A 21,989-nucleotide genomic window follows, 5' to 3' on the forward strand; every position below is an offset into this window, starting at 1 on the left:
CCTGCCATATTCTTCCTGTCTTGCGGTAAAGACCATTTTACTATGGTCATCTGCTTGTGCTGCCAGGCTTTGTCCTTTTGAGTCACATCCACATTGTCAAAGCTATTCTGTAATTTAGTTAGGGGAAAGGCCTGCTCCAGGACTCTTGTGTGGATGAACTTCACTGTTTTTCAGAGGAGTTTTAAGGTTATTTATTACAGAATGGCTCCAGCTACAGCTACATAGCCTAAGCACCATTAAAGCTTTATACCCCTCCTACAGAGGAATACTTTAGTAGGAAGTTGCACACTTCCCAAACTGTACTTTTTTTTCTGTTGAACACCACGAGATAATCTGAAACCCTGAGGTTTGAAAAACCCTTGTTTTCTATTAGAACCTATAATATTCTACTTTCCTGCTTGTTTCATTCAGAGACCCTTTCACAGAATGGGTAAGGTTGGAAGGGACCACAGTGGGGCATCTGGTCCAACCTCCCTGCTCAAGCAGGGTCACCCTAGAGAACATGGTACAGGATTGCATCCAGATGGTTCTTGAATATCTCCAGTGAGGAAGACTCCACACCCTCTTTGTTTTCAAGCAAGGCATGATCCAGTTTAATACGCATTAAGGAATATTTTTAAGACGTGAAAAGATTGATTTATTTTGTGGTTGGGGGTTTTTTTCAACCTGTTATGATCATTAAGTCCAACTCCTGGTGCTGCACAGAACAACCCGAGAGTCATACCATGTGCCTGAGAGTGTTGTCCAAAAGCTTCTTGAATTCTGTCAGGCTTGGTGCTGGAACCACTGCCCTAGGGAGGCTGTTTCAGTGCTCAGCCATCCTCTAGTGAAAAACCTTTTCATGATATCTAACCTAAACCTCCCTGACTCAGCTTCATGCCATTTCCTCAAATCCTGTCACTGGTCACAAAAGTGAAGAGAATAGTAATTGTCCCTCTGCTTCCCCTTGTGAGGATGTCAAAGATCACAAAGAGGTCTCCCCTCAGTCTCCTCCAGACTGAACAAATCAAGTGGCCTCAGCTACTCCTCATAGGGCTTCCCCTCCAGACCCTTCGCCATCCTCGTTGCCCTCCTTTGGATGCTCTCTAATGGCTTAATATCTTTCCTATATTGCAGTACCCAAAACTGCACACAATATTCAAGGTGAGGCTGCACCAGTGCAGAGCAGAGTGGGACAATCCCCTCCCTTGACTGGCTGGCAATGCTTTGCTTGATGCCCCCCAGGACACAGTTGGCCCTCCTGGCTGCCAGGGCACTGCTGACTCATATTCTACTTGCCATCGATCAGGACCCCAGGTCCCTTTCCACGGCACAGCTCTCCAGCATCTCATTCCACTGTCTGTACATACATCCCGGGTTGTCCCATCCCAGGTACAGAATCCAGCATTTGCCCTTGCTAAACTTCGTATGGTTGGTGATTGCCCATCTCTAATTTGTCAAGGTCTCTCTGCAGGGCCTCTCTGCCCTCAAGGGAGTCAACAGCTTCTCTTGATTTATGGCATTTGCAAACTTATGTAGTATCCTTTTGAGTCCTGCATCCAGATCATTAATGAAGATGTTGAAGAGCACAGGGCCTAAGATGGAGCCCTGGGCAACCCCACTAGTGACCAGTCACCAGTCTGATGTTACCCCACTCACTATAATTCTTCGTACCCAACCTGTGAGCCAGTTGCTCACCCATTGTGTAACATAGTTATCCAGCTATGTGCTGCACATTTTATCCAGAAGGATACTGTGAGAGACAGTATCAAAAGCTTTGCTGAAGTCCGAAAAGATTACATCTACTGGCTTTACTAGATTAGCTAGGTGGGTTACACTGTTGTAGAAGAAACTCAGGTTTTTCCCCTCATGAAAGTGTGCTGGCTGTGACCAATGGCTGTGTTGTACTACAGGTGTTTTCCAATACCTCCCAGAATAATCTCTTCTATGATTTTACTGGGTACTAAAGTGAGACTGACAGGCCTGTAGTTTCAGGGTCCTCCTGCTTGAAAATCGGGACAACGTTTACCAGCTTCCAGTCAGCTGGGACCTCTCCAGATTCCTAAGATCTCTCAGAAAGAGAGAAGGTTTGCAACGACATCAGCTAGTTCTTTGAGGATTCTTTGATGAATCCCATCAGGCCCCATAGATTTACAAGAAACCAGCTGGAGCAGTAGATCCCACACAAGTTCATGGTCAACTGCCTTCCAGCACAGGGCACTGAGACCCCTTGGTCTATCATCCATGTTGAAGACAGAGGAGAAGAATGCATTAAACACATTTCTGGCAGCTTCAACTCCAATTAAGCTTTGGCTGCACAAATTTTCTCCCTACAGGCAGCAGCTCCCTGGCAAGCAGCATCTCTGTATTCTTCCCATGTCACCTGGCCTTGCTTCCACTGGGCATAGACCTTCTTTTTTTGCCTTATCTCCAAGAGAAAATTCCTATTCAGCCAAGCTGACCTTCTGTCTCACCCACTTGACTTCCAGCATTGGGAAATGCCTGCTCCTGTGCAGGTGATGTTTAAGAAGTTACCAGCACTGGTGGACCCCAGCTCCTGCAATTACATTTTTCCAGGGGACCTTAATTACTAGTTCCCTGAGGAGCCTGAAGTCTGCTCTTCTCATGTCCAGGGTTGAAGTTTTGCTGGCACTTTTCCTTCCATCAGAGATTTTAAACTTGATCATTTCATGGTCACTGTGGCCAAGACAGCTACCAGTCTCCACTTTGCTCATGAGATCTGCTCTGTTGACAAGCAGCAGATCAAGGAGGGCATCTTTCCAAGTCTGCTTCCTTAGGACCTGTTCCGTAAAGTTGCCATCCAGGTTTTTTAGGAATCTCTTGGCCCAGGTTGTACCAGCTGTGTGATGCTCCCAGCTAATTTCTGGCAATTTAAAGTCCCCTAGAAGGACAGGGGCAGTTGACTTTGAAGTGTCCCTTAATTCCTCAGAGAATAATTCATTGGCATCATTGTCTTGGCTGGGAGGTCTATAGCAGACTCCCACTATGACAATGGCATTATTTGTTTGCCCCTTGATTCTTTCCCAGAGGCTCTCAACTGTGCCATTGCCAACTGTAAGCTCCATACGTTCCAGCCCCTTCATTACATACAATGTAATTGTACATACAACGCCATGCTTCCACCTCTTCTGCCCTGTCTGTCCCTCCTAAACAGCCTGTAACCATCCAGCCATGTCAAACAGCACCCCGAGGTCCTTTTCCTCCAGGCAGCTTTTCAGCCACTCTTCCTCCAGCCTGTAGTGCTGCATGGGGTTGTTGTGGCCCAAGTGAAGGACCCAGCTTTTCACCTTATCCAACCTCATACCGTTTGCCTTGGCCCATGAATCATTCTCAGACTCGCACCACAGACAGAAGAGCTAGAGCTGAAATTCACTGCTAGGACTAGACAAGGGGATACCTCTGCCCATATCAGTCCCCCCGTCTTAATCTCATCTTCTTTATTCACCTTGCAAAAATTGACAGCTGTTGGCCAATACCCACAAACACCCAAAGCCTGAGGCCTCCCTCCTCTTTCCCACCTTTCTCTGCTGCTACTAATTCTCTACAGAACCCTGCTTCAGGGAATCTACAATTCTTTTAGCACTCAGACTTATTTTTGGGCATAGTGATATTTTTTTATTATACTGTCTAGCTAGGTCATCTTGCTTGGACACAACAATTTGAAGTCTATACAGGAGAAATGTAGACTTATGGCACAGCCCATGTCTGCAAGTTGAGATCTGAAGCCTGCTTCTGGCCACTAGCCTAGTTTTGTTACTCTTATCTGTTTTGGTTTGGGGTTTTTTTTTTTGGGTGTTTTTTTTTGTTTTGTTTTGTTTTGTTTTGTTTTTTTTTTGCTATTATTCCTTTTCCTTAGCTTGCTCGTGAAGTTACGGTATAGTTATCTGCCTCATTAAGATATTTGAGTGTTCAAATATCAATCTGTCCACAAAACTTTCAAACAAGTCAAGAGATGAACTTCTGAAGTACTAGTTATACAGCAGTAATTCCAGGACAGGATTTTCATAAAGAAAAAGGCTAGCTGAGAAACAAAATGTTATACATATCCTGTTAAGTCTCAGTTCAGTTTCATTTACTCTAAGACTGATATATCATGACCACACTATGGGAACAACAGTGCCACAGCAGCACCAACATATTCTTTTGATGAATCATTTCTACATGTGTCAAAAAGCCTGAACCTTCCTTGCAAGTGTCATGCAATAACAGAAGTCACAACATTTTTTGGTTATAAACATGCACCAGAAGTCAATGAGACAAAGAAAGCAGATACTGAACAACTTGATGAGGAAAAAGAGTGACTTCATTAGTGTTAAATGTTAGAGAGAACCACAATTACCACATTATCTTCATCAGAGACATACAAGAATTTATATAAACAGGAAAGCTAGAATGTGAAGTGAGAACTTTAACTGATAGAGTTACATTGATATGACCCTTTATACGAGCATTTTTGTCTTGGCACAAAGAAGTTTTGAAAAACACTAGTTCACGGTGTGTTGGAGAGTGTCCAAGCTAAATTTAAAAAGCTGCATTAGGCCTGAACTAAGAACCCTCAAGAGGAACAGTATCAACTTAGTTGTGTTAGGTGGTTATCTGCACGGATACTGTTATACAAGCATAATTGATCAAACTTTCTTCTGCAGAATACTGTACAGCTCTTAGCACAGATTTGGTGTTTTGATAAATGTACGGGACAAAACCTACATTTGAAAAGGAAAGATTTTACTCAGTGCTTACTCTGGGAAGATGGATGCTTTGTTGCACAAATTCCTTTTCACTGCTGTCAGTTACATAGATCATTTTGTCACCCAGTTTGTTCGGTGGGTGAGTTAGGAACTACTTGCAACAACTGAGCCCATACAAATCCATGCAGTGCAGAAGCCTGTATCCAGTATGCTGAGAGAGCTGGCTGATGTCCTTGCAAGGCCACTCTCCATGATTTTTGGAAAGCCACAGAGATCAAGGATCCCTGATGACTGGAGGGAAAATAAAAACCATTCACATACAGTTTCAGAAAAAGCCCAGATAACAACCTGGAGATCACTGAGCTTATTTCTTCCATTCAAGTGGAATTTCCTGTATTTCAGCTTGAATCCATTGCCATTTGTCAGGCACCACTAGAGAAGGTCCTGGCTCTGTTGTCTTTTACACCCTGTCAGGTTATACACCTTGACAAGATCCCCCGAGACTTTTCTTCTCCAGCCTAAACACTAACTCTCATCCTCTCCCCCTTATTTCAGTCTTCCATCCTATTATCATCTCCTTGGCCTCTTGCTGGATACTCTCTAGTATGTCCATGTCTCTCTTGTACTGGGGAGCTCAGCACTGGACATGGCTTTCAGATGTGTCTCACCAGCTCAGGCTGGACCAGCAGGATCACTTCCCTCCACCTGATGGCAACACTCAGCTTGATGCAGCCCAGGAGTCTGAGTTTTTGAGGCCACAAGGGTGCACTGCTGGCAACACACTCAACTTGGTGTTCACCGGGACCTCCAGGGGCTTTTCTGCCAACATGCTTTTCAGCCATTTGGCTTGGTGCCTGGGGTTATTATTGCTCCAGGTAGAAGACTTCATATTTTCCCTTGTTGAACTCCACAAGGTTCCTGTGAGCTCATTTCTCCAGTCTCTTAAGGTCCTTCTGAATGACAGCACAGCCCTTCAGTGCATAAACAACTCTGCCCTATGAGCCAGGTTCTTAATGAAGGTTTTTAATGTGTAAGAACCTGTACTGATAGGGAGCACCAATGAAAACAAAAAAAGCTTTCGGCTAGGCTTCGACTTTTGAGCACAGCAGTTCAGCCAGCTCTCAATACACCTGCTCACCATCTACTTTACAGTCCATAACTCATCAGTTTGGGAGGATGTTACGGAGGACAGTGTTAAAAGCCTTGAAATCAAGATAAACAATATCCAGTGCTCTCCCCTCATCCACTGAGCCAGTCATGTAACTGTTAAGGCTGTCAGGTTGCCAGGCATGCCTTCCCCTTCCATAAATCTATTCTGGCTACTACTAATTACCTTATTGTTCATCTTTGGTTTCCAGGACTATTTGCTCCAGTACCTGCCCAGAGATCAAGGCAAGAAATGCTTGAAGAGGTAGGCCATACACAGATCTATGGCACACATCCATGACTGCTGAAGGAGCTGGCTGACGTCATGGTGAAGCTGTTCTTAATTATCTAAAAGGTTATAGCAATGGACAGGATTCCTGAGTGATGGAAGAAAACAAATGTCCTTCCTATCTTAAAGACAGACATGAAGAATAGGGGGATCTACAAGACAGTCTTACCTTGATCTTACCTTCTCATCCAAGGGTTATTCTTCCTTGCTGTAGCATTTTCCACTGGCCTCTGGGGCCTGCAATCCCAAAGGCTGGTTTTACCACTAGAGACCAAGGCAAAGAAGATATGAAGTACCTCAGCCTTCTCCATGTCCTTTGTCGTGTAGATTCCTGTCCTGCTTGGCAGCAGGCCCACACTTCCTCTAATATTCCATTTGCAGCTGCAACACCCGTTGTCCTCCACATCCCTTGCCAGGTTCAGCTAGGTGGATCTGCTTTGGCTTCCCTAGCCCCTTCCCTGGACATTTACACAGGATCTCTACATCCCTCACAGCAGGGGATGTACCGGCAGCCTTCCACACAGACTTTTTCATGGTGGTGCATGGCAGGAAAAACCTTCCACCCGCCCCATGCCTGCTTCATGTGTTTTTATGTCTGTTCTGTTCTCCTACAGAGCTCCCACATGCTGATCAGGAAACACAGCAGTTGGCAGAGATGTGTAACAGCGCTCGGATGCACGTTATCACTTGATCAGCAATGCAAACCCATTCCCAGAGTAACTTCTGTACTAGAGCACACATTGAGACAACTCAGTAGTTGTGCCTGCTACCTGAATGGGGTGCTCAGGCATTTGGATTTTGACCAACCTCTAATATTAAAGAATAGACTGACAATTTTTAATCGGCCATTTTTTATTGAGAGTTAAGATCATGTTTCCCCATGGTGCACAGGATGCACGATGAAAACAAAATACAGAAGATCACTTTAGTAAATACACACTGGTTAAGCAATGCTACTTTTTGGCAAAGTGCTATATTTTGTCTGTTTTCAGCTTGTGTTAAACTATTAAAAATAAGAGCCAGACATTCTTCCATATCAAAAGGACTGCTACAAATAGAGAAGTGGCTCTGGAGAGAAGCTGCCATATATGCATAGACTGATGTACAGTATTAATCCTAACTGAAATGTCCCTTTTGAATCTTCAAGTTTGCTGCGTAGAAGGCACAGTTTAAAATGCAAATCTGTCCATTGACCAATACGTGTGAAAATACAATTTCAGCAAAATTCATGAATATCAATCAGTATCAGACAGTGCAAGGCCTCCACTTTTACAAGAAAAAAACCCCACACTTTAATACAACTTAAAAAACCATATAAAAAGCCACACAGCTCACTATTAAAACAGAAAACCAAAACAAATCTAATTGCCCAATAGCTCCAGGCACAAAACAGGGCTAGACCAACATAAATATGTAAAACAAATTAACAAAAAGCCATTGATGCAGTACTATCTCACACAATAATATGGTTTCCAATACTACAAATTGAGAAGCACAGCTTTGTGCAACAAAATAGTTTATATCCTGAAAGATATAGGTTTTCATCACCAGAAAGTCATCTAGTAATGTAGTATAAAAAGATCAGTATCTCCCAATTCTAGGAGCAGTCTAAAGTTGCATTTATTTGCCTACTGAGAAGAACAGACCAAGGCTCTCATTGTAATGCCTGGGAGCCTTATGCCCTCAACTCCATCTCCCTGTTAAGAGCTAAGGGATTACTTACTCCTTCCAACATAGGGAGGTGGAGACTCCATCTTCCTTCATTTCACTTTAAGAAAATTAAAGCTGAAGGAAAGTATTTACCTTATATAAAGAAAAGTAATACAGGAAAGCAAAGAATTTTCCTGAGCTAGAAAGTTGGCAGTGAGGAGACGAAAGTTTAAGCCAGACAAAAAGCTGGAGTGATAAAGGTAGATAATCTGAGGGCATGTAAGAGTACTTGTGAACAGGTAAGAGACTGGTGAAACTACAGCTATCTGCAGATAAACCAGAGTATTTGGACCAGAACAGAATTGTTGTATAGACATGGGCACATACTGCTGAAAAGAACAGTAACAAAATTTCTGTTTTGGAAACTCACGATGCGACTAATTTTATTTTCTTTCAGTGTCCATGTGAATTCAATGTGTAAAAAAAAAAAGACTAGTGTGTCCAGGAAAGCACCTCTTGCTTTTATACATTTAACTACTTTTCAACATCCCTTTGCAACACTCCTAACTAGTTTCAGTGAAGCAGCACATCTGCAGTGAAACAGAGGTTATAAATGCTGTTTCCTGTATGCCAAGTACACTACACTATATTCCACTACAATTCCAGCTGCAGAATGTACAACAGTACCACTATATCAAGGTCAATCTGAATTGTTGGGGTTTTGCTTCAGTGAAATTGAAGCATTTGGCTGAATTTAAAATACTTCATAGGTCTGGAATACTTCACATTATCGACCTCACCTGATTTCAAAGACTCCCCATGTGACTCCTTATACCAACTTCTGTATAAGGACTACTGGAAGACACAGTTGAGTGTAATGTTAACACTTTAATGCCCTAGGCACTAAACACAAGGGAAAACACAGTAAGTCACATTAAGCACTGAAAGAAAGGAGGATAAACTTACTTATCATTCCCCCCTTCAGTCAGTGCAGATTTCTGCTTCCTCACCTCATTTAATCCACTTCCCAGACTGATCAGGGTTCAGCACGCTGTATGGCTGCTGTGGAACACAGTTTTTTTTTTTTACAGGTGAACTTTACTTCACCTGTAGTTGTAGTTAGCAGTGCCTGCCAACTTCCAAAACATCTTGCAAAGTGTTCTTAAGAAAACTACTTGTTAGTTTTCAATGGCTTTTCTTTCTTGTTGGCCCCAGTCCTGCCTCCAATGGGCTAGGAGAACCACCACTGCTGATCAATATTTACACACCCTGTTATCGCTGTGTTTAGTTCTCTAAGACTGTTTTTCAGCATCTGCTTCTCCCTGCCTCACACTGCCCTTCATTTCAAGTCCCCATTAACTTGGACTTCATTTTATAGAAAGAAAGAGAGAAAATTAGGAGAACTTCTAATGAAAGCCTCCTTCTAGCTATTTTTGGGCTACTCTCAATCTGTAAATATCAAAACAATCTAACAGCAACTTGTAGCTCAGAAATAGCTGTCCATCAGCAGTCAGCTACTGATGGGACTAAAAGAACAGTCAAGCCACCATCTTTTTTCTTTAACTAGACTAGAGATTAAATGAGATAGGGTAGGGGAAATACATGTATCAAAGACAGAAATAGTTAGAGAAAGGAGTAAGAACTCAAACTGTACCAAGTAAAATCCAGTTCAGTTCTCTGTGTTGTGCATCTGCACTTTACCCTAGGTCCACTTATCTTTCCACTCCACTGTGAGGTACTACATCTGTAACACCGGTGCCATATCATACTGCAACAATACTGGGGGGACATTTAACCCTCTTCCAATATCCATATCAAGTACCCAACACACCTGCACAGACTCCACTAACACAAGTAGGTACTAGGCAATTTAGATGAGATGCCCTTCTTGCAACAGCTCAGCACAGCTATGTAATATCCACTGGCAGCTATAGAATTTCCTCGTTAGAAAGTAATCATATATGCTGAATACAGACAGATACACAAGCTGTCAAGTACTGGTCATTAAAGCATACGGCTAACCTCAATTTTTCTAACTCCATTTTGATTAATGCAAAATGTAACTGATTTCCATCTCAGTTAAGTTTCTTTAAAATACTAACTAAGAACCCATCTATACATCATAGTTTATAAAACAGCACACAAACTATCATACTGATAGGCTTCCAAAACATTGATATTTAACATCAACATTCATAACTCGCTGCAAGACGTTTGGAGATTTATGTGTCTTTTCAAAACAATGCAACACTAGTTATGATTGTGTTTGAGGGATTGACAATCAGCTTCAGATTGACTACACTTACCTACACATGAAAACAAGAGCAACCTAAAAAACAATTAGACCATAGATTAAAACCACAAGAACCATCAGTAATTGAACTGACGCTGGCAAGGCTGGTGAACAAACAGTCCGTTGTGCTTGATTTGCCGAGAGTGGCAATCCCTGGTAAGATTTTGGCGACGGAGACTGTTTCTGTTGAGACAGTGTCTTTCATTATGTTCTTTTATCCAGTGGGTAGGACGAAAGCTCTTGTTTTTTTCCAGAAAAGTTGAACGAGTAGCAAGAGCCGTGACATAGCAGTGAACACGCTGTCCTGTTTCATTTCGGGCCTCCAGTCTAGAAATGTAACAACAGATATCAGTCATTAAGGAGGTACACTCGAGAGACAAGTAAAATAAAGGGTAGAACGTGGAGATCAACACCTAGCATTTCAAAAGGGCACCCTTATTCTACTGGACATAGATTTGGGCTGAGGCAAGGTCAAGCCACTTACCACGCTGGTAAGTAATGAGTAGTGCTGCCAATTCACTTTCTGTGTGAGGGCTCCACAACAGCCTTTGGACTTCCACCATCTTACACTATCGTGCTCCTCCTTACCCACCCCAGCTCCCTAAGCCCGAGATGCAATACACATCAGGAACACAAGGCAATGTGTGTCACACTGCTCCAGCTTTAGAAGACTTGGAGTTATCCATCAGGCAAAGTTTGGTTTTAAATCATCTTGAACATAGGTGGTTCAGTCTGAAAACAGAAGCACACTAATGAAAGTGCATTTCAACTGCCAGCCACGCAAGTAAATCCAAACAATGTTCATGCAGAGGAATGGGAAAGATAGATCAGTTGTGACACACACAGGAAATAACTTAGAAGGATTGTTCCTCAACCAGCCCTCTAAATTTCATGAGCAGAGAGTCAGCAGTTTTGGCAAACCCTTCCTTCATCATGCAATAGTGAAAAACAAACCAGCAGCCTATGCAAGCAGGGACTGACATATTGAAAAAGGACTTCCCTACTTGACAGAACAATCACTGGCACTTCCTGAAACTTCAAAAGTAAAGTTAAAAATAGCCTGGCCATTTTAGCAAAGCAAAACCCAAATCTGAGTGCTACAGCTGGTGCAAGACCAGTGGCATCAGAGCTGCTTGCCTTCTCTCTTCCCACCCAGGACCCAACAACCAGCTGTCAACTGGCGAGTGTGCTCAGGAAAGATGTCTGCAAGACCGGGAACTTGCTCAGGCATGAGCAAGAGGTCTCTTGGGAAGTCTGTTTTTCAGCACTACCATGACTCTTCTGGAAGGGCTTAAATTGCATTTATTGTATGCAGTCTCTGTAGATGTAAATCGGGTCTGCCATGTCCATGGTATGCCCTTTGCAGCCTTACTCTTGGGGGGCTGACACAGAAGTGATCTCTTCTGCCTCCCACCACTCCACACTGGAGGGAATTACTCCTTGTCAGCAAGGGAATACTCCATGCCTTCTACCTTTTTTTTTTTTATCTTAAATATCCTAATCTTGCTTTTAGATCCTTGGGTAGCTAGATATGACTGACTGAAGGCTAGACACAGCAGAACAGCCAAATATGCCATGCTGATTTTCCCATTTATTCACTGGATATTGTCCTAAACCTAGCACTTAAAATATCAAGCAAGAAATAAGTGAATAACACAGCACCAATCAATTCACAGTGCACTGTAAATATGTTCTATGCGGATTACACCAGTTTAATATAGATGAGGGTACCTGCAAATATGGGGCTACTATTTTCTATATGGGGCGATCCCTTAGCACAATCAACAGTGCAGGAGGTGGAACTTCAAGCGAAGCTGTTCTGGGGAAAGCTGTAAGGAGCCAGGAAGCCACAGCACAATTATTGCAACCCGTATTTCCTAAGCAAACTCTTAAACTAGCAAAGGGCAGCAACTGCTAATACAAACTGTTGTGGTTTTGTTATGGAAAAATATGACTAATCTGACAAACAGGGGGAAGTTTATACAACATCCTTTTGCTTTGAAAGGAATTTAAAATGAGAAAATAGATTTCCTCCACAAAAGGAGAAAAACTGGTTTAAAGTTGCAGGTGGAAGATACTTAAGCTTATCAAATACCCTTCCAGCACTGGTTTGCAAACCAACACTCTTCTATTTGTCAACATAAAGTGAAACTGGGATAGCACAGGTGGTTTGAATTGGCTAAAAGGCCACACACTCTTCCAAAATGTAGCATTTTGGTACCTTAGTTGCCTTTGGTAGCCTGGCACTAGCAAGCCCTATGCACTGAGAGAATAGGGCAGACAAGTCTCCATTGATATTGTCAAAATAGAGTTTTAGAGGGGCTGTGTCTTAAGCCAGACCATCACTATATACATTCACTGCTGCACTCCCACCATCTATTCTGCTAGAAAGCAGAAGTGTTCTGCTAATTGCACTATAGAGCCAGACCTCACAAGAAACATTAAAGGCTTCAGACCCCACCCCAATTAATATTTCAGTAATTTTTCTGCACTTAGCATTTTGGCTTGTTAAAGCAGATGTAGTTAGGCTTGATCAAGTAACATCATTTGGCACAAAGGTTAGTCCTAAAACCAGTATTGCTTTGGCAGACAAGGCTCTAGAGGAAGCAGTGTTGCTAGCAGCCTGATCAAACAAAAAGCACTGTCCCAAAACAGTAGTACTTACTGTGCCAGTGTGCCTTAAGCAGCTTTTCTTGGCCCTATAATGTTAAATGGCCAACCATTAAACCACTAGAGACTTCAAAACAGCTTTTGAAACTTACTGCAAAATCAGTGTAATCAATGTTCCCAGTTTCTGCAGTCTACCTCAGCTTTAGACTTGTCCCAGTTCTGCCACCCAAAGTAACCAATATAAGAGCCTAGATCTTCTGACAAAGCAACAGCACAGAATTCAGTGTGAAGAAACTTAATTACATGCCAGCTGAAGATCATCATACCTTTAGCTTCCCCCCACATTAAAGCAGCTTAACTGTACTGTACGAGACAGGATTATTCTCCAGAAGAATTTATACCAGTATCCCTAGTTCAAGTCACTGAAAAGTCAGTATCCAACTTTGAGTGTTACACTGCAAATTGGTATTTTAGATAAACTGGTTTACTGTCTTTTTCCAGGGCATGACTTGCAGCCTCCAGTTCTTCTGCAGATTACTTCAGACCCTCACTTTAAAGGTGCTGTGTGCTCATAGTTTCTCCCTGTTTAAGTTAAGCTAGACCCCTGATGCTTAACATCATAAACTGCCCTCCCCAATTATACAAATCCTCCACCCAAAGACCAATAGTATCAGCACTACACTTCAATATTATACAGCAGCACATCATCTCAAAGTCATATGTTTCTTTGAACTAAGAACTTAAAATACAGCAAGGAGCTGATCAGAGACGTCAATAGGCATCTACCTGCAGCAACTTCACCCTACACTCATTTCTTCCTGTATATCAAAACTTAGTATACTATAATATTTTCTCTTTTTATTTTTCTCTGTTTGTTTTGCTCTCTTTTTTATTATTGCTTCTAGACATAAGCAAAAATAAGCTGGGATGAAGAGTCAGTCTTTGTTATTAACTGGGATTCACAAAACACCCAATTATTTCAAAATCAATGAATGCATGGGCACATGAGGGGTCATAATGGCAAAGAAACAGTATTTGTATACATCTACGTATACTATATTTGTATAGCTGTACACACAAACACCAAAGAAGCAGTGCATGACAAACATGCCTCTGCAATAACCCCACATGGTCAGATTTTTAGGACCCAAAAAGTACAACTTCTTACTTTGCTAAAAGCAGAAGTTCACAGCACAAAGTTTTGTGAAATATTCTGGGTTGCTTTTGTTTCACAAGCTGCTTGTGGAAAAATTTAATCCTATCCTTATCTATCACTATGTTGAGGAACAAAAAAAACACCCAAAAAAACCAAAAAACCCACCCAAAACCCAAGCCCCTAGATTTCATCTCACAAGGTGACTGAATAGGTATTAATCAGCAGTTATGAAAGAAACATAGAGCTGTGAAGGGGGCAAAGTGCTTTCATATGTACATTACTGGATATACAGTGAACTGCCAGCAGTTTCAACACGACTGGGACATATTCTGCAAGGGAGTAATTAGGCTCCATCAATATTCATTGTAGTATCAAAATAGCATACCCAGCTGTTTCCAGACACAGTCATCTTGTATTAACATTTTTCTAAGCAGGCAGGCAGCCCTGACCACCTTATGTAGTATTCATGCTTTATTCACCTGCTCTGAAATACGCTGGAAAATTCAGTATTAAGTGTCTAAGTTGATCAAGTAGAAACCAGATATTTTCAGGAACAGAGCTGCTTGACAAAGAATTCACACATACCTGGGACTACCTGGGCTGTGAAACTCCTCATCTCCACATCCAGTCTCATTAAGGCTGTGACAGGCATTATGGACAGCATACACAGACATGCTGGGATGCTCTATTAGGAGGTTCTCCATCGGACTGGTTTCCACCTTGATAGTGGTCAATCCACCTGCAGTAAAACATGGGGGAGGGGTAATAAACCAGCTCTCCTCCATAGGACATGACTCAAACTGGATGAAGCAAGACTCGCTGGCCTCCGGCAAGTGTTCCAAGGGAGACGATAAACAAGAGAAGACGGGTGAGCCATCCGTGGCTGATTCTTCAACAATGTCTGCTTCCTCCACAGAACAATTAGTGCAAGTGTCTGCTGTAGGTGACCATTAGTCAGTGGAGAGGAACCCATGGATGTTGGTGATCACAGGAGGTCAAAAACAACAAGGTTGCACGTAGTCAAAAACAGAATATGAAAAGAAAAAAAAACAACAAGAAAAAAACAGAAATAAACCTCTTATTAGCACATACGCAAGTTTTTACTTTATAAAGCAAGAGAGGAAAAAAGGCAAGCCATGTTAGACATGTGAAGCAACTGTTATCAGTAAAGCTATATAATTGCGTAATAAGTCAAATATACTTTATCTGTACAGGTGGTTCTGCTGAATCTGTGTCAGGCTTATAAACCTGACATCATTCTTCTCACCAGTTTACTCAACATATTTTAGTACATTTGTTTGGAAGACACCCTATACTCTAATCCCACACTGGTTTTACTTAGATAAAGGTTCTCCAAGCTACTGGTTTGTTCACCTGGAAGTAAGACAAACAAAAGCCAGAGCATGACAAAGGCAGAGCTTATGTCTGACAGACATCTTACCTATAAAGTCAACTAGAATCCACTCGTCGTCTTCTTTCTCACTGAACTCTGGCTCTTGGCTGGACAAGCTATCAATCTCTCCCATGAGCATGTTATTTAACCTCTGAAACATTACTAAGGCAGGAACAAGACTTTGGCTGGTAGGTCGTTACATCCAAGGTTCAAGGCACAGCTAACACTGTACTAGCAGAGTGGCACAGACTTGAGATTAAAGTGCATAGATGCTTTATCAGCTTAGGTATGGGACATGCAGAGGCATGACTTGTAAAGAGTTTATGTGAACCTGCAAAAAATGATGACAAGGGTCTTAATGACAAAGCAACAGGTAACAACCCCGGGGGAACAAGTTAAAAGCCCCCTTGCTAGTGTAGTCGGAGCTACCAGTGAATATTTTCCTCAAAGAGGAGAGGCAGGTTCACTGGTATTCACAATCCCCTCCCAGCTAGATATGTATAAAAAAACCCAAACAAAACACCAAAAACCAACAACACCAAAAAGGTCTCCCGTGGGAGCTGATTGCCTTCCCCTCAATCCTCCTCCCCATGGAAAGGTCTGTTCAGTTGTCAGTCTCACCTTCTCCTAAGAGAGGGGAGGACTCTTGTACAGGAGCCTTGTGTCTATGCTCACCAAGGTGCTCTCCCAGCTCCCTGCCTGTCTTCCTCTGGGTCAGAGGGGGATGTGAAGGGCAAGTGCATATTTTCTGCTCCAGACAACTCATCTCCTTTGTTGACAAAGAAGAGCCCCTGTGAGGGCTCTCAAGGAAGCTTAAGGCAATGTTTCTTCTCTCTCCCATCACACTCAGTTCAGGGCCACTGCCTACAAGTTAACAAAGTAGGAAGGCACATCCTGTCTTCAGGTTCAAAGTGCACCGGTTACCAGTGGGATCGTTTTCACAGCAACCACCCAACTAGTCACGTATGGTAAGTCTAAGGAGCATGGAAAAGTATCATGTATGCTAACTAAACCCAATGTTTATTTCTTAATACATTTCCCTAAATCTACATGTAACTGGTCACCATAAGCCTGAACTCTGCATTTGGCAATTAAGATGAAAAATCCCATTAGTACCAAGAAGCTGAATGTTCAAACACCTCAGATCAGCATGCTTACAGCCTTTGATATTTATAAATGAGCCAATAAGGAGAAGCCATTAAAGTAGCTAAAAAAGTGAAGACTATGGGAAATATATCCACTGATTTCACTACAAGTTAATTTTGCCATAGTAATATTTGAATCATCACAGCATGTCAGAATCATTACAGATTAAATACCTGTTTGATAATTTAACAGAGAAGAATATATGCAGGTAAGACAGTATGACTGCCTGCATTCAGAAAGAGAGAGAAAAACACACTACACTAGACAAACTCAACCATTAAAAGAAGATACAACCCATTAAGATTATTATTTAAGGCCAGTAATCCCTCTGTCACCCTAGAACTTTCAGGCCACACTAAAGGGTCATTTGGGCCTCCTATGTCATCTTATCCCAGGACACCAGACCCCATCACCTACTTTTTCAATGCAAGGACAAGCACCTGCTCCATACAGTACTGCTTCTGTACACATTTATGCAGCTTCCTCCTTATTCAAATAGCACAAAAGAATAGGAGTAGAATTTAAAGTAGTCTTCAGCAGCAATATGGAAAGGTACAGCAAAACTCAAGAAGTTATGCACACTAGTTCCTCAACAGAAACTATCAACTACAGGAAAAAACAAGACCAGAAACAACTGGCTCAGCTGCAGTTGTGAAAAAAGTCTATTTTTAAGGACCACACTTAAAAATGAAACGTCAGGGCTCTCTTTATGACAGCTACAAAAATGATCAGAAGTCTAAAGAAAACTGATAAAATTTTAAAAATGGAAAGGCTTAACAGAGGGAAGGCAAAAATTACAACAGTACTAAATTATATGAAGAAAGAGGTAAACATTTATTGCCACCTTCTACACTCAGAGCAAGCAGAAGTGACTTTAAACTGCAGTAAAGTTCAGCTTTCAGTGGTTACTGACAGGAAACACTTTTAACCATTAAGGTTGCTAAGCCCTGGATGGGTTACCTAAGGAAATGCCAAATGCCCACAGTGTTCCTAAGCACCTTCTTGAGAAGGTTTGAGTGCTTCAATTATAGGCAGAGCTTACCACGGATACGGAAATGAACTCTGAGTGAATGCCTGAAGTCTGTAGCTTTCCAGCTACCTTCCACTTCTTTCCCTAACACTCTCCTGGCACAAGGCCTATGAAGAAAAGAGTTTGGTTTTTTTTAGGCTAACTAGCAAGCCACCGCACAGCTGCTGATCAGCACTGGCTTTCCCTGTACTCCCACACACATGTGCTGCCTCCTTCCTAGATCAAGCCTGAAGGTACCTTCAGGCAGAGGCCGTCTTTTTGTTGTTGCAGAGTGTAGAAAGATGAGAGCTGACACTCCTATATTAAGTCTCGAGGCATCACAGCAGCATCAAGTAATTAGCTTCTAACAAGCAGAGATCACTGTTCCTGAGAACATAAGCTAAACAAACATCAGCTTTTGACCCACAACTGTCTTTCTATAGATCAAAAGCAGTTTGCCCTATTTTCCCCTTCCCCCACCCCAAGGAGGATCCAAAAAAACATCTGAATCATTCAGATACCGGTTGATGTTTTGACATCCTTTTGGACAAGTGCCTTTAAAAAGGCCACGCTCATGTGCTATTGTGCAAGTCAGAAGGCGACCAAGAAGTTACACTGTTATCCAGGGCCACCGTTCGGGGAGGAAAACGGGACAGAGACCGAGAGAGATTTTCAAGTTCTTAGGCAGGAACTATCAGCTGCACGAAAACATAAGGCTGGGAAGAACTGAGTCAGCTGTAGCAATGATTAAGAGGCTGTTACAGATAACATATCCAATGAATGGCAACAATAAAGTATCGCCGCACTAAAAAGAAGTATTTTTTTCCTTTTTTTTCCTAACCTAACAAAGGAGATGCGGTACGTGCTAAGCAAAAATCAAACAAAACCCAAAAATGACATCCGCAAGTCACTGTGCAGTTCTCTGCCAGAGCGAGCCGATCCCTGATCCCCCCGTGCCCCACCTCACAGCTCTTCCACCACCACCAGGAGGCTCCAAAAAGCCGCTCCGAGCGGCGCCGGGGGTGACCCGGCAGCGCCCACAGCAGCTGCGCACCTTCCCGGCCGCGCTCCGGGGCTGGCCGGGAGGCACGGGAGGCACGGAAGGCACTGCCGCTGCTCCACAGCCGGGAAAACGCCAAACACTTCCCGGCCCCGGCGCCTTCCCGGCAGAGAGAAGCCGGGATGGACGCACAGGGAAACGGGAGCTCCGCTGTTGCTACTGGTTTTCAGCGCTCAGAGCGCAGGACACCATCACAGCCGGGTCAGCGGCAGTGCCCGGTGCCCGCGGCGCCCCCACAGCGAACTCACCGGACCGCAGCTCCCCCGCTCCGCGTCCCCGGCGCCTCCGGAGCCCTTTGTTGTCACGGCCGCGGCGCCGCTGACGGACCGGCCGCCGGCCACGCCCCCCGCGCCTCCGCCAATGGGCGCCGCCACCGCCTGTCGCTAACGCACGTGACGGGCGGGTGGGCAGCGGAGGGGGCGGGGCCAGCCCGCCCAGACCCGCCCTCCGCCCGCCCGGCCCCGCCCCCGCGCTGAGGGCTCGGGATGGAAGGGACTCTAAAGATCCCCCCCATTCCAAGCCTTGCCCTGGGCAGGGACACCTTCCACTAGACCAGGCTGCTCAGAGCTCCTTTCAACATAAACATGTCCAGCAATGGGGCATCCACAGCTTCTCTGGGTAACCCGTTCCAGTGCCTTGCTACCCTCATTGTGAAAATCTAGAAGGTCTCCTTGGAGCCTTCTCCAGGCTGAACGACCCCAGCTCTCTCACACTTTCCTCACAGGAAGTGTTCCATCCTACTAATCCTCTTGGTGTCCCTCCCCTGGAGCCACTCCAACAGGTCACAGAATGACAGAATTGGTCAGGTTGGAAGGGACCACAATGGGGCATCTGGTCCAACCCCTTGGCTCAAGCAGGTCATCCTAGAGCACATGGCACAGGATTGCATCCAGACAGTTCTTGAATATCTCCAGTTAGGGAGACTCCACAACCTCTCCGAGCAATCTATTCCATTGTGTGGTCACCTGCACAGTAAAGAAGTTCTTCCTCATGTTCAGGTGGAACTTCCCGTGCATCAGTTTCTGCCCTTAGCCCCTTGTCCTATTGCTTGGCACCACGAGTAGAGCCTGGGTCCTTCCTCTTGACACCCTCCCTTCAGATACTTACAGACATTGATGAGATTCCCTCTCAGCTGTCTCTTTCTGAGGTTGAACAGGCCCAGTTGCCTCAGCTTGTCCTCGTAACAGAGATGATCCAGTCCCTTGATCAACTTTGTAGCTCTCTGCTGGACTTTCTCCAGGAGTTCCATATCTCTCTTATGAGGTTCATGTCCTTCCTGTTCTGAGGACTGGACGCAGCACTCCAGGTAGGGTCTCACAGGAGCAGAATAGAGGAAAAGAATCACCTCCCTCAACATTTGTAAGGCTGAAGCACCTTAATTGGGCTGTAAAGTTTCCAAGTCACACACCTGAAGCCCTAGAAAACTTGTGCATTAGGTCACTTACCCCCTTCTTTTCTTTTACGAAAAAAGAAGAGGCAATGAATGTAAATGCAGCACTTTTCCTTTTAGCTGCACATCTCTCTGAAAGGAATTTCCAGGCAGTGAAGTTACTGCCCAGGAGAGCTGGTGTGGCCGTGCTGCACACCTTCAGTCACTTAATACAACTCTGAATATATCAGACAGCTAATAGTCGCTTCAGACTGCAGTGAACGCTGGCCAGGCAAATATCTGCGTCCTTCAGAAGATGGTGAAATGAATCAGTGATGTCTAGCCATAACAATTAAGGATTTTTCATGGTTTCAGTAGTGCCGAGGAATAACTTATTGCAAAAAAATAACATTTTGTACTAAAATACAAGGTGTGCAGCATGAGAGTGTTATGGTTGCTGGAGTCCAGATAAACCTCTTGAGCTTTTAACCTCAGTGTTAAAATTATCTTTTTTTGTCCACTTTTTTTCTCTCTTTCTTTAGTGTTTCTTCTTTATTTTCTTGTAAGGACAAAGCTTTTCTATGTAAAACAAAATAGGGAAAGTAAATTTTGGAAAAACGCTGCAAAGTGCCTTCCTATTGGCTGGGAATAGGCTATGTAAGTTGACCGAGAAACTGCCTAGCTGTACAGTCTGCAATATTTTTGCAAAAACTTCCAATGTTTGGTATTTGATGATACTTTTCTAGGCTGAACTAATCTTTCCTGAATTATGAGATCAACTTTATTTTTACAATTACAGCATTATCAAGGGGCATAAACTGATTGTATGTTTGATTGAACTTTCAGTTTATAAGTTGAAACAACAAACAAGAACAACTACAAAGTCTCTCTTTTCAATGATAGTGGCTCCAGCATAGAAAGGGGAGGGGAGATGGCAGAAGCAGCGCATGTCTGCAAATTCAAGATAGGCGACAGAAAATTAAATGTGTAGAATAAATGCCCCAAAGGATTAATCTGTATTGCAAAACTACATTGTGTTAGAGCACGTTAATTAAGGCAATACAAACCACTTAGTGTAGACAAGAACTGTCATGTTTGGCAGCTGGGTTACCTCAGGTCAACAACAACAAAAAATGTTAAAGTGGTAGTCTTTGTTTATACTGACTGTTATATTAAGCACTACGTGTTAATCAATTAACATAATGTATTTTTCCAGTATAGGCAAGCCCTAGGAAAGCTTGGGTTGTATTTGAGACACAGACTTCTCATGAAATTAAAAAGTCACTCTTTATATTTTTGAAAGTCCCCTGAGGAGTAATTGAAGGGATAGAACCTCTCCTCTTTCTGTAGTGTTGCTCTCAATATCTTTCTTTTTCATCTCACTTATTTCTTAATTCTCTATCATCACAAAATGGTGGAAACAATGAACTTGCTTATTTTTTCCTCCAAATAACGTTGGCAGGAAAAGTTAGATCTAAAAGCTACCCCTCTTCTCAGCCTGGCAACCAGCATGCTTTTGTTCCATATCTGACTAGCACTTAGGTATATAAATTGTTTACAATGAAATAAATTATGTGTGTGGACTCAAATACCTGCTGACCAAGAGCCCAGGTATTTCATCCTGCACTTACTGAGGTCAATGATAAATTTTCTGGTGATTGTCGTGGTGGGGGTTGTGGCTTTATCCAAAGTCTTTCAAATCAATTAGCCTTTCTATCAATTCTAATGGTTGTTAGATCAGGCCCTCAGACAGCAAAAAAAATACAGTAAGTCTGGGGCTTGCTAGATGCAAAAGCTGAGTCAGAAACTGGCCTTCCCTTGAGGAATTTGACTCTTATATTTGTATTCCAGAAAAATATTCTGAAAAGATCTCTGGAGCAAGGGAACCATTCATATTTCCAATAATACATGACCTTGCATGATTCTGAATTTATTGGTAGGAGTTAGTGGAGTGTCCATTGTGCTGTGTGCTCAGTGGCAGCTTAATGGCACAGCCATTGCTGCTCTATGTGTCCTGGGAACAGTAAACGACTGTGCAGCAGTACTCTGTTATTTGTATTGATTTTTCAAGATCCTACACATTAATGCAAGGCATGACCTATTGTCCAGGTTCCCACTGCGATGAAATACTACAGCAGTATTTAGCAGGCACAATATATGTCTAGCCGTGGAGTACAGAG

At 43.1% G+C, this 21,989-nt stretch overlaps 1 protein-coding gene across 6 annotated transcripts; it reads right to left on the bottom strand.

The window, feature by feature from the left end:
• Positions 1–6,957: 6,957 nt before the first annotated feature.
• On the bottom strand, positions 6,958–18,760 carry TP53INP1 (tumor protein p53 inducible nuclear protein 1). Of its 6 annotated transcripts, none has more exons than XM_027725485.2 (5): positions 18,689–18,760; positions 15,274–15,556; positions 14,418–14,766; positions 12,732–12,765; positions 10,275–10,393 (listed from the first exon to the last, which is right to left on the bottom strand). In XM_027725485.2, the coding sequence occupies exons 2-5, from the start codon at positions 15,383–15,385 to the stop codon at positions 10,376–10,378; spliced, it is 513 nt and encodes a 170-aa protein (XP_027581286.1). In that variant the 5' UTR covers positions 15,386–15,556; positions 18,689–18,760; the 3' UTR covers positions 10,275–10,375. The 6 variants fall into 6 exon arrangements, with proteins under 6 accessions (XP_039235089.1, XP_027581284.1, XP_027581283.1 ...); XM_027725484.2 differs by having other exon boundaries at positions 14,418–14,769; XM_039379155.1 differs by lacking the exon at positions 12,732–12,765 and having other exon boundaries at positions 6,958–10,393; positions 14,418–14,571.
• Between the last annotated feature and the right edge of the window lie 3,229 nt (positions 18,761–21,989).

This window comes from Pipra filicauda, unplaced genomic scaffold (assembly GCF_003945595.2).
Source record: "Pipra filicauda isolate LSUMZ 115617 unplaced genomic scaffold, ASM394559v2 scaffold157_size4220110_pilon, whole genome shotgun sequence".
NCBI classification, from domain to species: Eukaryota; Metazoa; Chordata; class Aves; order Passeriformes; family Pipridae; genus Pipra; species Pipra filicauda.

Bases quoted from the DNA above. Each gene is read 5' to 3' on its own strand.
- TP53INP1 (XM_027725482.2), bottom strand. From the start codon at position 15,385: ATGTTTCAGAGGTTAAATAACATGCTCATGGGAGAGATTGATAGCTTG. The intron at 14,770-15,273 runs GTAAGATGTCTG...GGTCACCTACAG, and splicing joins GATTCTAGTTGACTTTATAG to CAGACACTTGCACTAATTGT. The intron at 10,394-14,417 runs GTATGTGTGAAT...TTACATTTCTAG, and splicing joins CACAGCCCAGGTAGTCCCAG to ACTGGAGGCCCGAAATGAAA.